Here is a 14,770-nt window from a genome sequence, read left to right as displayed (position 1 = left end):
GTTACATGGCGTAGGTGATAATGTTTGATTGAATAGAAACACAAACACAGAAAATAGCTACCAGTCCGATCGCAGGTCACATGTTAATGTTTCGGAAGCTTCGAAGTCCACTTCTCGTACCGAGACTGGCGTTTCACATAAAACCTGAGTTTTTCCAGATACGTATTTTCCCCTACATACCTTCTCCAGAAAAGAACTGCTTTGTGTCCATGGTGATGTGATACGTTCGTTCGGTTTTGTCCAACACCACATGTTCTGCTCGCGTTTGGTCATGACTTACTCGATCACTAAGCAAATATCGGGCTAGTGTCTCCAGATTGGATAGGTACGACCCTTTCCTTCCAGATCCTTTATCCGGAATTTAATAGCGAACTGTATGCGTCTGTCGGCTGGTTTAGACAGCCCCTGGGTATGAAAATCAGGCGTTCAGCGCCTAGCCATATCATAAGTCTACCTACGCGGTAGCATAATTGGTTGACGCACTATGCTGCGATCCGAAGTTCGCGGGTTCGATTCCCGATGAGGTGGATTTTTTTCAATTCACCTAAACCTTCTGGCCGCACTACGGCTCTGGGGTCCACACAGCCGCTAACAGAAATGAGTACCAGGAACCTTCCTGGGGGTTGTACGGCGCGTAAGGCTGATAACCTCAGCGCCATCCATGAGCCGATTGTGTAGAAAATGTGGGAGCCTCGACGTCTCACAACCCTATGGGCCCTGACGGCCTGTTGCAAGGATAGCTTTACATTTTTATACCTTAATAGCAACACTACGACTGTTGGATCATCAGAAACGGGAGCGACATGAGTGCCAATTATGCGACAGAACTTAATAATGTGATTGTTGTTTCAGCAAACCTTACATCTAATTGCCAACCGCCCTTTCATTGCAAATAATATGGGAGATTATTCCAAATTTTGGTGGAATGAAAGTATAAACTTCGGAATGTCCATATAGAATTTGGGGTAGGGTTTGAGGTTTTCTGTTTTTTGGTGGATGCTTGAAATTGTGTAATTCTTATTTTGTCACTTTTCAGGAAAACAGAGAAGAGGAAGTTTTTGAGTTGGACCGTTAATACCAGAAGTGTGGAATTTGTGTGGTGACATGTTATAAATAAATGTTACGTCCTGTTTCGTTCAATTCTGATCTATCCTTAAGCTGTATTTTCGTTGTGATTTCGTGTGGAGGAGAAAGTTTCACCTCAAAATATGAATTTTAAGAAAAATGTTACAAAGAATTTGTTCCTAACATCTGTTGGCGCCCCATTCTAGGGTTCGGTCCGGAACAGCTGGCAGGTAACTTGGCGGAGAGCATGAAGCTACACCAAGGGGGCGAGTTTCTGCAAGGCTACGGGGGCAGCAACGGGCAGCAACCACCGCCTCCGCCGCCTCCCTACGAATTTGGGGCTCGCCAGCAGCTACACGCAGCTTCTCCCTACGGCCTGTCTCAGTGCCATCTACACAGGATGCAGCCCTGTTCCTGTCATCTCCAGCACTCGCCGTCCTACCCACAGTCCGACTCATCACCTGACCCCTTGCGGGGCCAGCCCGTCCCTCAGGGCGCTCAGTTCGGTCCACCCCGTGCCTTGTCGTCACGTGACACCGACAGCCGCCCCGGCACCCCTACCCCGTCCACAATGATGGGGCAGCTAATGGGCGCTCTGAACAACAACGCCCTACTGGACGACCTTAACCTCAACATCGAAACTCTGCACGGCGGGTTTGACTGCAATGTGGAGGAAGTGATCAAGCATGAGCTAAGCATGGATGGAAGTCTGGACTTCAATTTCTCCCAACACCACCATCACCACCACCCAGGGGGGCATCAGGCGCCTCCAGGAGCCCAGGAGTTGCAACAAGGCGTCGGAGCCCAGCAACCGGCCACACCTTACTCTACCACTGTGTCGACAGGGCCCTCCTGGGTGCACTAGCCCTCAACAGGGCCCCCGGCCGGGCGAGGAGGAGGCTACCTGCAGCTCCCACGTGGTGAGTTTCACATTTTCGGAACAATATGGGTAAGGGTTGCTGCTCTATAAGCAACAGTCACACAGCCCTGGGGCCTGAGCGTGAAGCTAGCCACTCACCTCAAACGTTACCTCATAGCCAAGCGTTAGGTACACTGTCCCGTACGTGGATCGACTAAATTTCAAAGATCTGTGGTAAAAGCTTACTAAGTTAATTTTGATCTGTATTGATCCAGCCTAACTCATACATTCATGATCCCAGATATAAATGGTTGGAATTTTCTTAAAAACTGTTCACTGTGCAAGGGATCCGAACATGACGAAATAAATCATTTTGGCCTATACTTTTGTCTGATGTACAGACTGGTAGTATTTGGATCAGCTTTGTTGCAGCAGATGGACGCACCGGATCAGTAGCGAAATGTATTACAGAAGGAAGTGTTGCAGTTCAGGTTAGAGGATTCATCCCTACACGTGCCGCTGTTGGGAAGAACGGTTATGACGTCACAGGACACAGGAAGCAGCTTCGTTAAAATGAAAGCCCTCGGGAATTAAGCCCTTTTTCAGCCCGGAATAGCACCAACGCGTTTTGTAAAGTTGCTCCAGATTGGAGCACCACCTTTCCTGTGTTGCGTCACAATAGAGAATTTAAGCTATTTTCCGTTATTATGGTTCTTCTTCTTCTTCTTCATCTTTGTAATACAAACGTAGGAATATAAATACAGAAATTGCCAACCCATGCAGCATTAACTGACGCTCTAACATAACCTAACTGGCTAACGGAAACTCACAAATCTGTATGGAATTCAATAAGTGTATTTATTTGCTTATTTATGGTTTATTTACTAACGACGCTTGCGTACTTACTCGTGGAGCTGAGCCTTTCTGGAGGAGCCGCCAATTCTGCAGCTACTCAAGAATTTCCCAAAATTTTATGGAACCCGAAGGTTCATTACCGTGTTCACAAGAGCCCTCCACTGATCCCTATCCTGAGTCAGATCAACCCAATCCATACCATCTCATCATATCTCTCTTAAGATCCATTTTAATATTGTCCACCCACCTACGCTTTGGTCTTCCCAGTGGTCTCTTTCCTTCTGGCTTATTGAATAATTGAATGCTAGCGGATAATGGATTGGGAAGGAAGCGAAAAGAAGTGGTATCCTAGTATTTGGCTGAGGAGAAGAAAACCTCGAAATTCTCAGTCAAGATAGACGTTGCCCTGTCCGAGATTCGAACTGGGCACCTTACGAATACAACTCAAAGGTGTTACCGCTTAAGTCAAGTTCATTCTCTTAATTGTGCAGTTCTTTGTTCAGACCGTATTATTATTATTATTATTATTATTATTGGAGGGGATGGGTTTCCCCATGCACCGCGACCAGTGGTATATTGTACGTCCCCTTGTGATTTTCTACCAGTCTCTATACCCTACCGGTATTGGTGCGTGCCATCAGTCCCGACTCAGCCAGCGAGTTCGGCGGTACTGGCTCAGCGGTATCTAGATGCTTCCCCCATCTACCAGAGGCGTTAGAGACTATTGTTGGGTGGGAAATGTCCTTATAAATTTGGCTCAGAGGTCTCCTAGAGACATGAGGTTCTTTTACGTGCCGTAAAGCTACGACACGGGACCCACGGCTTGAAGTCCCTCCCGGAGGACTTGTTCCCTGAATTTTTCCGCCCTTAAAAATTCCACGACCTCCGCCGGGTTTTAACCCGCGTACCTTGAGTCATGAGGTGGGAACGTTACCCCTAGACTACGGATGCCGCTTATGAGACCGTATAGTCTTGTACGTGTTTTTAGAGGTAACAGATTCCTGCGAAATGTTTGTAACCGCGTAGGTTATACGGTGTCACGAATCAGAAGACCACAATATAAACTTTCACAGTCGTGAAAATCTGAAATCTCGTGTAAATGGTTAGTTGGCCTCCGCACTGCAAATAAAACCCCCGGGAACCACCTGCAGGTTTAGGCATCTCTAGTAGGAGACATCCATTACGGTACCATCGCCCTCAGCTTGTCCTCTCTAGACTTGAGGACGTAATAAACGAGTGTATCGTGAAGCCATACAAAAACTCTCATTTGTCCCGCGTCCTGACGACAAGAAGCACATGTGTTTATGATTGGATCACTGTCGGACTGGCGAGTGTTGTTGCTGTATCAACTGCACGCCGTTTTTGTGTCTGTATAATGGTGAGTTAACTTCTTCTGTTTCAATAACGCGGTCCTCTTTCGCACGTGATTGTGGCGATGAAAATGGAGGCTTGTTTTGGGATGTCGCATTTGCGTTTTCGCTGGCTAGTCTTGTCAGTGTTAACACTTGACATAAACACAGCGTCACGTAATGATGCATCAGTGAAACTTCTCGTGTAAGACTCTCCTCTGATTTTTCCGTCATTCAGAATTCGAAAATGCGGAACAAATAAGACACCTTCAAATACATAAACTTTCTAAAGAGTTAGTGTTTCTATAGAAAATTCTGTACAATTATACAGCTAGGATATGTGCCATAAATGCCCTATTAAATACTGAGGCTTAAATAGTATTCCAGCAACACTTGCACAGAAATTATTAAAAATTGGGGGGGGGGGTTACAGCCGTGGCCGGAAACTTTGGGAAAAAATTGTAAAGAGCATTTCGGATCGAACTGTAGCCAGACGCTTGTACATAAATTGTAAACAACAGCCGAATATCGGATTGTGGCCGGGTATATGCACAGAAACTGGAAGCAGTAGGTGGGAATCGAATTGTAGACGTAGAACGGGATCACATAATAACCTAACATGGATGCTTTGGTACTAACCTGATACAGGGGCTGCGCCATAGCTCAAGCGGTTAGTCGCTGGCTTCCCACCGCAGCGGCCCGGGTTCGATCCCGGGTCTGGTCAAATGGGATTTGTGGTGGACAAAGTGGCGCTGGTGCAGGTTTTCTCCGAGTACTTCGGTTCCCCCTGCCAATCTTCTTTCCACCACTTGCTCCACAATCACCCTCACCTATCATCTGGGGCTAGTAAAATAGGCCAGAAGTGTCCGCAGTACAAGGGACTTAGTCCCACCCCACTAGCAATAATAAAAAACTGATACAGGGGCATTGTCAAAACTGAGTCGGTGTCAGTAATGTAACGGGTTACTAGCACAAATAGGTAGTGTAAATAGTGGCCAGATACGTGGAGAGTCGGTAAGTAGGTCTCAAATAGATATAAAACGTAAGGCATGTGATATTCTGACATATCCTCCATCAACATTGATACACTTGTCCCATTGCTTTACCAGTGCGTCGAAACCCGCAGCACAGAAGCCTTTTGACTGTTGTCTCAGCCACTTTCGCACTTCCGTTTCAACCTCTTCCTCCTCAGCGAAACGTTTGCCAGCGAGTCTGAACCGTTTTAAGCGACAAACATTTCTTTATGAATATCCTTTGCATTGAGCCCTTTTGCTCACAGAAACCTCACAACAGAACGCCACTCTTCGGTAGTACGCACCTCAAGAACGGTAGCCATTTTGAAGAAAGCAGTCTTCTGGGATTTGGCACCGTGTATATGTGGTGTTAACCGACGTTTCGGAGNCTTTCTTCATAGTCACCGCCGTGAAAGCCTCAAATCTTACACGGTAGCCATTTTGACTACTGAAATCAGCCTCTGAACATGTGCATGCGCGTCTGGTACCCAGACTGTGCTGCTACCTAGTGATACACATAGAAGACCTATTACATCAATTCGTGGACTATTTTCTGACTCTCCCTCGTAGTTACATAGAAACTAAGTATTAATATTCTTGTGCTTGTAAGTAGAGTCGCGCGAGCTATTGGCCACTGACGGCAGTTACTGATTCGTAACTTCCGTCGGTCTCTGTGTTCAAACGGGAGCGTTTAAAGGAAAATACACGTCCTCGTCCTTCCGCACTGTGCTATTAGCCTCCCATTCTTTCTTGACACGAACATTGCCTGCAGTACGCAAATGAATTAATCTGCCTGATGATCGTAACAAAGACGGGAGGAAACTCCTGGGAGATGAGCGAGGTCTACAAAATAAGATCTTACAGCCCCTCTTTTCTACCCCAAGAACCATTACATATTTCCAACCCCCTTCCTTAAGCTTCTACTTGTCAACACGATTAAAAACAGCGGTGGGTTGGGAAGTGTGGGACAGAATTGCTAAATCTGAACATGAAATTTACTGAAGCGTAAAATCAGTTTTAACAACCACCACCGCCTTCTTAATTGTCGTTCAAGGATTTGCATATATTATATTGTCATAGCAGTGTTAACTTAAGGAGAGGCGCCTGTCTGTCGTGCAACACAGTGCTAAGTTCAGGCTGTCTGTGTCATAGCGGTTAGCACCGCAGCTGCATATTCTGGTGTGGGGGTGGGGCATTGGAATAGCAGCCCAGATATTTGCTGGCATGACAGATGTCTCCATCTGTTAGTAGGTTCAAGCGGTAGCGTGGTTGATTGAAGCACTATGCTACAAGCCGGAAAGTCTCAAATTCGATTCCAGATGAGGTCATTGCATATTTCAATTGACCTAATCCTTCCAGCCGCGCTATGGCCCTGTGATCGACTCATCCCCTAACAGAAATGAGTACCAGGAATCTTCCTGGGGCGTAAATGGCGGCCGGCGCGTAAGGATGACAACCTCACTGCCATCTGTGAGCCGACTGTCTAGAAAATGTGGGAGCCTCGATGTCTCACAACCCCGTGTTCCTCCACGGCCTGTTACAGGGACAGATTTAACTTTACCAAGGGAGTGAATGTTGCTCCTTGGTTTATTTAATGAAGCTTTCTCAGCTGTTCCCGTTAAAATGGCAAATTACAGCAATATTGTTATGAAGAATAGATGACGAATGAGGTGCAAAAAAAGGGCAGTTACATCGCCATTTTCTTTCAGCCTGAGGAAAAGCAGATGGACATGTGAGGGACGCCCCGCGACGCCTGAACCATCAGCTTTGTGCCGCACATGTATACTTCACTGTTGCAAGGGCCTAATGAATGTTTCATGAAAATGCTTTCACCCCTCCTTCTCCTTCCCAACTTTGCCCTGCTCAAGATGGCGCTCTGATGATTGATGGCATACACTTGCCACCTACAAGCTAGCCATTAATTATGAACCTCGCCAAAATCTTAGCGCCAAGAAGCATGCCTTCAGCGATTTGCTTTTTATACTGAAATATCTTTTTATGGGCCGCAGGTTGATCCAGAATAAAAAACACTTCTTTGTCGCAGACTTTCCCTCATCTCTTGTGTATTGAAGTGCTAACTGGGTCTCCCACTCGCTCCAGAACTCGGTGTATTTGTGTGCTTAGGTTTGTTCACAGGAAAATAACGATTTTATTGGAGCGTTCGCAACGGAAAATAGCAAGAATATAGCCCTGTCTGGCTGTCCGTCTGTCCGCCCATCCGCGTGTAACAACCGTAGAACCACTGGAGGGATTTTCATGAAACTTAGTACGTGTATTTCGGGTTACAGCTGGACAGCAACAGCTGATACGTTATTTGAAGCCCTACATACCTTTCTGCGCTAAATGTTTGTTGGACAGAAACGGCATCTCGACCAGAAGATCTGGAGAAAAGTGAAGTAATTTTTAAGCAGTGTCATCGCCTAACTAATGAGCTGCAGAAGTTACCAGACACGTTGACACTCGGGAGGCAGTGACGTAACCAGCGCACACCGGAATTGTTACGCTGTTAGGGGACTGAGATACCGTAAGACACGCGTTCTGTTTGTGGAGCTGCGATAGCTCAGTCGGTATAACCTGGTTCTGGGGTCCTGTGAATACCGGGGACTCTTTCTATGGGAACAAAGCGGCCGGGCTGTGAAGCTGACCGCTCATCTCGAACTAATGCCGAGTTAAGAATAAGACGATATATAAACGTCTTGTAACGAGAGCAGTGTCCGGTCATGAGATTATTCTTGGGAAGCTAAGGCGACAGTCGCGCTCCTGGTCAAGATGTACTCCGTCTTAGGAAACGCGGAGGGAGGTTCGTTACCGTGTTACAAGATCCTCTCTGGATTCAGGCAAATCCAGTATGTGCTATCATGCCCTATTTCTTTAAATCCATTTTAATATTATCAGGGCCCGGATTTTGATGACCTGAAAATATTTTAAAAATGACCGAAAAAATCCAGAAAAATGACCCAAAGGAGAAAAGAAAGAACACTTCGCTTCCATGTTATTCACATTTTAGAAAACATATGAAGGAAAATTCCCTAAAATTGCCAAAAATGACGAGAAATACCCTTAAAAGTCCAAAAATTTACCAAAAAATTACCCCCAAAATAAAAAAATGACCTTAAACCTAAAAATGACAAAAAATTACCTATAAAATTTACATTTATGTAACCAGCAGCTCATTTGCGAGATTTATATATTTAAGAGCATCGCATAGGATACAAGGGAAAAAAGATGACATGTCATCAAAATCCTGGCCCTGATTATTATTATTATTATTATTATTATTGTTATTATTATTATTGTTATTATTATTATTGTATCAGTGCTTCTCAATCGCAAATACTATCTTCCCTTCATATTTTATTCCACTAAAATGTTGTATGCGCTTTTCATCTTCCCGTGCATGCTACTTGTCCACTTTATCTCATAATCCTCGAATTTAACACAATAATATTTGGTGAGGCACATAATTATTGTGTTCCTTTGCGTGCATTTGTCCTTGTCCTGCTCTTGCGTCGCCGCGTTCAGTTCCAAAAGTTCTCGTCACTTTGTCCTCATGTTCTGTTGCTCGATGAGAGACGTTCACGCCCATTTAAACATAAAATATGTAAAATTATGTAATGAATTACTCGTTTATGCTTTAATCGTTAGGAGACGGGAACTGAATGGTACTCCTCGTGTAGAGCAGTTACTGTGCAACGACCGCCAAATTAGCAGGTATACCAGAGCCATGTCTAGGCAACGGCTCGGTAAACACGTTCCCGCAGCAACAGACACGAACGCAACAATAGTACAGCAACAGAAGAACGGTGTTTTCTATGTGCTCCGTGCCGAAATGTTATAACCGGGACGGTTTGGGGCAACTAGTTAATTGCAGGAGTGCTCAGTTGAAAGCCCGGCTTCTAAGAGAAGTCCTTATGTGTGATATCTGAAGTGTGTAATTGAGTGAGACTGTTAACAGTTGCTGTGTTAAAAGCCGTTGCCAGGAAACGTTTAGTGTGTGTGTCAATGTTCTGTAAAGCATAGTCACTAGTCGTGAGTGTATAAGTGGTCAATAAATCGAGCCACCAATTCAAACCCCGTCTATAATCACACTCCATACTACGTGACAATAATTAAAATCATTCTTTTAGCCTAAATATTCGAGGTAAATGAGTAAAATAGCCTTAAACGCCTTAAATTTAAGTTTGTAAGCATATTTTGTGGCTGCCCCACTTGGAGAACTGGTTCTGTCCTAGGACGCCCATAATCATGTTAGCGATCCGACTTTTCTTAGAACTTAAATTCGTCGGAATTCTGAAATGCTGTGCTCAGATAATGGATGTTTTCTTTTCAGGAATTTGGGGGGGGGGATCACAGACACCAGGATGATCTCGTAATCCTCCGTTAATTTTTTTATTGAGGAAAGTACGATGAAAATGTGGTGTGTTGAAGTAGTTGTAGTTGGAACCAGTTAACGTGCGTCGAACCCATGTAGAAGTTGGTCACGCAGGGCTAAGTTCCCGCCCTCAAAATATTGTCATCTTCAGGGACAACAGCAAAACATTTCGACTGTCTTTTTGATACTAGTACACACTGTGTAGATATTGTGTTGTGGCTGCAGCCACCTCGCGGATTTCTTATACCCTGAAGATAGAGGTGATACTTTCCTCCGAAACATCGGTTAACACAATGTCTACACAGCGCCACATCTCAGAAGACGGCATTCTTCATAATCACCGCCGTGAAAACTTCAAATCTTACACACACTGTGTACTCTCATTTCAATTTCAGAGCAGAAACAGTCGAAGGATACAACGTGTGTGTTTCCAATACGAAGGTGTCCATAGCATATCAGAGTTGTATGCTGCGGCATCTTAATAACCTCTTCAGTTGGTAAATAAATCCCTCGTTATATCTTCCCCACCGTCAACATAAAGTCCCAGTCATGAGCGACGTATTTGGAACCTGTTTATCTAGAATCCGCTTTAATATTATCATCTCACTTCTACATACATGTGTCCGTATCAGTACCTTGTTTTACACTAATGACACGAGCTTATAAAACTGATTGTACTCTGTAAATTGTTTCTACTCTTCACTTGAATGACCTGTTCCATCAAATTCCCATCAAGTTCGCTTCTAAAGTGAGAGAAGCAAGCAAAGAAAGAAAGAAAGGAAGGAAGAGAAGAAGAAAGGAGCCTAAGCTTTCCATTTTTTTCCCCGCACTTCTAAATTAATTACTTGGAACAAGTCTTTTGAATACTCTTTACATGCTGGTGGTGTAAACACTTTCACGGTTGGTCGCGTCCAGCCTCAGGGTGATCGGCCTTGTCAATACATCCTGCTGCCTCTCCCTGGATTGATAACCCCGAAATTAGCGGGGTGGCGAGGGGTAGAAGAAGTTTTAATTGAACGCATAAGAAAACAGCTAAGTTTTCCGGTTCCTTTTGGGTCCTGTTTGATTAATGAATTGTTAGGTAAATATGTGACATGAGGCTCCGTACAGTTTTGTGTATGTTTAAGGAAGTAATGTGCAAGAAATTAATGGAGGTAGCGATTCCCAGCATGCATCTTGCACTTACGAACCAATGGCGAAAAAGTTCTTATGTTCAAACTGATTTATTATCTAGCGTCTGCCCTAAAGTACGAATGAACTGACTGCCTATGTCAGTATAATACAAAGATCAGCACCACTAATGGCGTTAACCGCCTGTTTCCTACCGCGGCAGCACGGGTTCAGTCTCAGGTGAGGCCACGTGGGATTTGTGGTGAGCAAAAGTGGCACTAGGCAGGTTTTCTCAGAGTACTTCTGCCCACCTTTGAGATCTAATTCTCCCAACTGCTGCACAGACACTGCAGTCTTGTTGTTGTTATTGGAGAGGGTGAGTTTCCCCATGCACTTAGACAAACTGTTGGTACATTGTGCGTCCCCCTATGATATTCTACCAGTCTCTATTCCCTACCGGTACTGGTGCGTGCCATCAGTCCCGACTCAGCCAGCGAGTACGGCCTCTACCGGCTCAGCGGTATCTCGATGCTTCCCCTATCTACCAGAGGCGTTAGAGACTACTGTTGGTCGGGAAATGTCCTTAATTTGGCTCAGAGGTCCCATTGGGACATGAGGTTCTTTTACGTGCCGTAAAGCTACGACACGGGACCCACGGCTTAAAGTCCCTCCCGGAAGACTTGTTCCCTAAATTTTTCCGCCCTTAAAATTCTACGACCTCCGCCGGGTTTGAACCCACGTACCTTGAGTCACGAGGTGGGAACGTTACCCCTAGACTACGGAGGCCGCTTTGCAGAGTCTTAGTACTGACAACATCGTTAAATAAGCATCTTTCAAGAGACTCTGATAGTATGACAGCTCACCATTTGACAGTCCTGAGCCAGTTCAGTGCATTTCGTGACGTTCCCGATATTCGAACTAGAATATAGAATAAAGGTGCTGGCCACTCCGCCCATCTGTTTGTTACCTTGAGCTTAGGTGACGCGATCGCGGATAAAAATAATCCAAGCAGCATCAATAGAATAAAAATGGCTGCATTGTGCAGTTTTCCTTATGTCTTGGGGGGGCTGTATAGAAGCGTCTGAAACAAAGACGAAAATAACGTCGAATTGTGGTCGAGTCCATGTGCCCCAGTTCCATGAGGCTCCGAATCATAGCTCGCGCCCACGTTATCACTGCTGAAATGGTTCGGAACACAGTGGTCACTTCCTCGGGCCTCAGACAGTTGAAATTAAGGGTATGTGTAGGACGTCATTGTGCAATTTACGTTCTTTTCGACATATCTTGTTAAAAATTGGCGTGTAAACCATTCGAAGCGGTAAACGTCGCCGTGAACTCGAGGATGGTAACCCAAGTTCATGCAGTGAGGGAGTTTTATTGGAAATGTCACCTGCAAGGCCAGGCCCCGCTGTTGAGCGGGACTGGCGTGGCTGTCGGACGTGGATGTCCAGTGGCCGGATGGGTTGTTTGTGGTGTACCGGACAGATCTAAACTGAAATTTTACCCATTTTTTTTGTGTTACCTCGGAACTTGATCACTCTCTGAATGAATATAAATGAGAGGAAAATGTATAGATCAGAGAGAGATGGATGGCTTCATATGCGAACGGATCAAATGAGAATTATGAACTCGGTAATTGGTACATTTGTTACATGCGAGTTTCCGGACACGTAGCACGCATGGATTAATCTCTCTTGGCAAATTCCGATATTTCGCGGGGAACTCGATGACGCAGTGTGTGATGTGTCGCCCGAAATAATTGGTGCGGGTCTTCATACTTTCGTTCTCCCAGGTAAATAACTCAGCGCCAACGGATTTTCGTTAATGTTAGTATTTAGAGGCTTTATGCCGAACGTTGCGGTCGAATGTTTGGCATGGGTTCGTCCTCTGACTGGCCATCCTGAGATTGTTCGTGGTTTTCCTCATTTCCGCGAGGAAAATGTCGAGATCGTACCTCAAATTATGTCACAGCCTCCTCATTCCGTATTGTCCCGTTGTGACTCTGGAGGTAAAAGGCGGCCGGCGCGTAAGGCTGACAACCTCACCGTCATCTGTGAGCCGATTGTCTAGAAAATGTGGGAGCCTCGACGTCTCGCAACCCTATGGGCCTCCACGGCCTGTTACAGGGATACCTGTAACTTTACCTCAGAGCCATCTGTGAGCCGGTTGTCTAGAAAATGTGGGAGCCTCGACGTCTCACAACCCTATGGGCCTCCACGGCTTGTTACAGGGATAGCTGTACATTTTTGAGCTCCTCAAGGCTTCTTGTTAACTGTTGAGGAAGAAGGCTGGTTTACCGTCGCATATTTTATGCTAATGTATCCTCCATGAATCAGACTCATCGCTCCTGCACTGCCTGTTTTATTATCGGCTTCGTTCAGAAGAGAAAGCTGACTGTCGTCATGTTTTGAGAACGCGCTCAAACGTAAGACTTGCTCCGTGTTATCAAAATCTTTATTCCAGGAAGTTCGCATCTCCTCGTTGCTATTAGCACTATATTTTCTTTTATTTCCGTCTTTGTTTTTGTGGTTCCAGTCGTTATGTTTCCTCTGAAACAGCGTAGGAATTTGGATGCAAAAATGGCACATACATGAACAACTTTTAACAGGTAATAAAATTAATAAGAATTACAGTATATTGTAACGCCTCTTTAGTGGTCAGAGTTCCTGGCTACAGATGCAGAGGTCCGGGTTCGATTCCCGGCGCTACCAGATTTTTTTTCTGAGAAGTAGTGGTTCTGGAACGGGGTCAGTTCAGCCTCGTGATGATGATTGAGGAGCTATTTCAAGGAAATAGCGGCTCCGGTCTAGAAAACCGAAATTAACGGCTGTGGGGATTCGTTAGCTGACCACGCGACACCCTCTATCCTCAAAAGTTGGCACTAAACTTCGCTGGCAAGCGGCGGTCGCTCGCTCGCTCGGTCGGTATAGTTCGTTTGCGGACTAAAATCACGGAGTCTGTCAGTCTGTACAATATATATTCGTTACACAAAATACGTAACATGAATTCAGTTTGATAATGCCGATTATGTTAATCAGTTTGTTCTTCTAAATTAATAAATTACGAGCAGTAATTAGTCACGGATTTCCGTGATCGCTGATACCGAGATTTTACACGAAAAGTTGTGGACCGAATTTAATTTGGGTTCGTATCCGCCCAGTAAACAAGGTCTCTGCTTGTATGTTCTCGTGAACGCAGTAACGAGCCTCCGGGTTTCTTGATATCAGTCCATAACCTCAAAGCACAGTTTACATGAAGTTCTAGTCGAATTTGATTTCCGCAAGAACTGCTCATAATACACGAACTTATACGTAAATGGGATCTACAGTTTCTGCTTGAAACATTTTCCATTGCACTGAATATTTAACTTAAAATATGACGTATCGCGATTTCATGACCGTCTCTGGCACCGTACCTGTATTCTGTCTGTCTCTGCAATAATGGGTTTATACTACCATAGTCAATAAGTTCATGAACTGGCCGCAAAGCGGCGTAGTTCCACGCACACTTCGTTGTCGACTTACGACCGACTTCCGTTCTGACTGACTGGTCGTATGTCGGCCATATATTTATTAACAGTGTTTTTTAACCTTTCTAATCTTTTTATCATCTTTATAATTTATTTTTAAAAACTTTTACATTTTAATCATTTTTTTTTTCGTCGTAAGTCGACGTCCAAGTATCTATGCAACGGATGGACAATAGTAACTGTGAAATATGCAGATGACCTTGTGTTAATGGCTAAGGAAGAAACTGTGCTACAGGGCATGATTGATAGACTAATTGAAATTGGCATGGAAACGAATGTGGAGAAAATAAAAGTAATGAAAATTTCGAGACAACCAACCCCAGTCACAATAAAGATAGACCAAAAACAACTGGAGAATGTGAAATGTTTTAAATATTTGGGTAGCTTGTTAACAGATGATGGAAGGTGTACTAGTGAAATTAAATCCAGGATTGCCATGGCAAAAGCCGCATTTAGCAAGAAGAAGAATCTTTTTACCAGCAAATTGGACTTAAATTTGAGGAAGAAACTAGTGAAATGCTACATTTGGAGCATAGCTCTGTATGGGGCTGAAACATGGACACTTAGGGCAGTAGATCAGAAACATCTGGAAAGTTTCGAAATGTGGTGTTGGAGAAG

The 14,770-nt window shown here is 44.7% G+C and overlaps 1 protein-coding gene across 3 annotated transcripts in view; it reads left to right on the top strand.

The window, feature by feature from the left end:
* Positions 1–14,770, top strand: part of LOC111867211 (forkhead box protein O) — a 323,346-nt gene that overhangs the window by 273,579 nt on the left and 34,997 nt on the right. For all 3 annotated transcript variants that reach the window (XM_033752592.1, XM_023856842.2, XM_023856843.2), the window contains one exon: positions 1,272–1,985. In XM_033752592.1, coding sequence (XP_033608483.1) covers positions 1,272–1,930 — 659 coding nt within the window. In that variant the 3' untranslated portion in view covers positions 1,931–1,985. The remainder of the gene's footprint in view (positions 1–1,271; positions 1,986–14,770) is intronic.

Source organism: Cryptotermes secundus, unplaced genomic scaffold (genome assembly GCF_002891405.2).
Source record: "Cryptotermes secundus unplaced genomic scaffold, Csec_1.0 scaffold565, whole genome shotgun sequence".
Taxonomy (NCBI): Eukaryota; Metazoa; Arthropoda; class Insecta; order Blattodea; family Kalotermitidae; genus Cryptotermes; species Cryptotermes secundus.
Note: the sequence above shows the minus strand (reverse complement) of the source record. Positions and strands in the feature narration are given on the sequence as shown.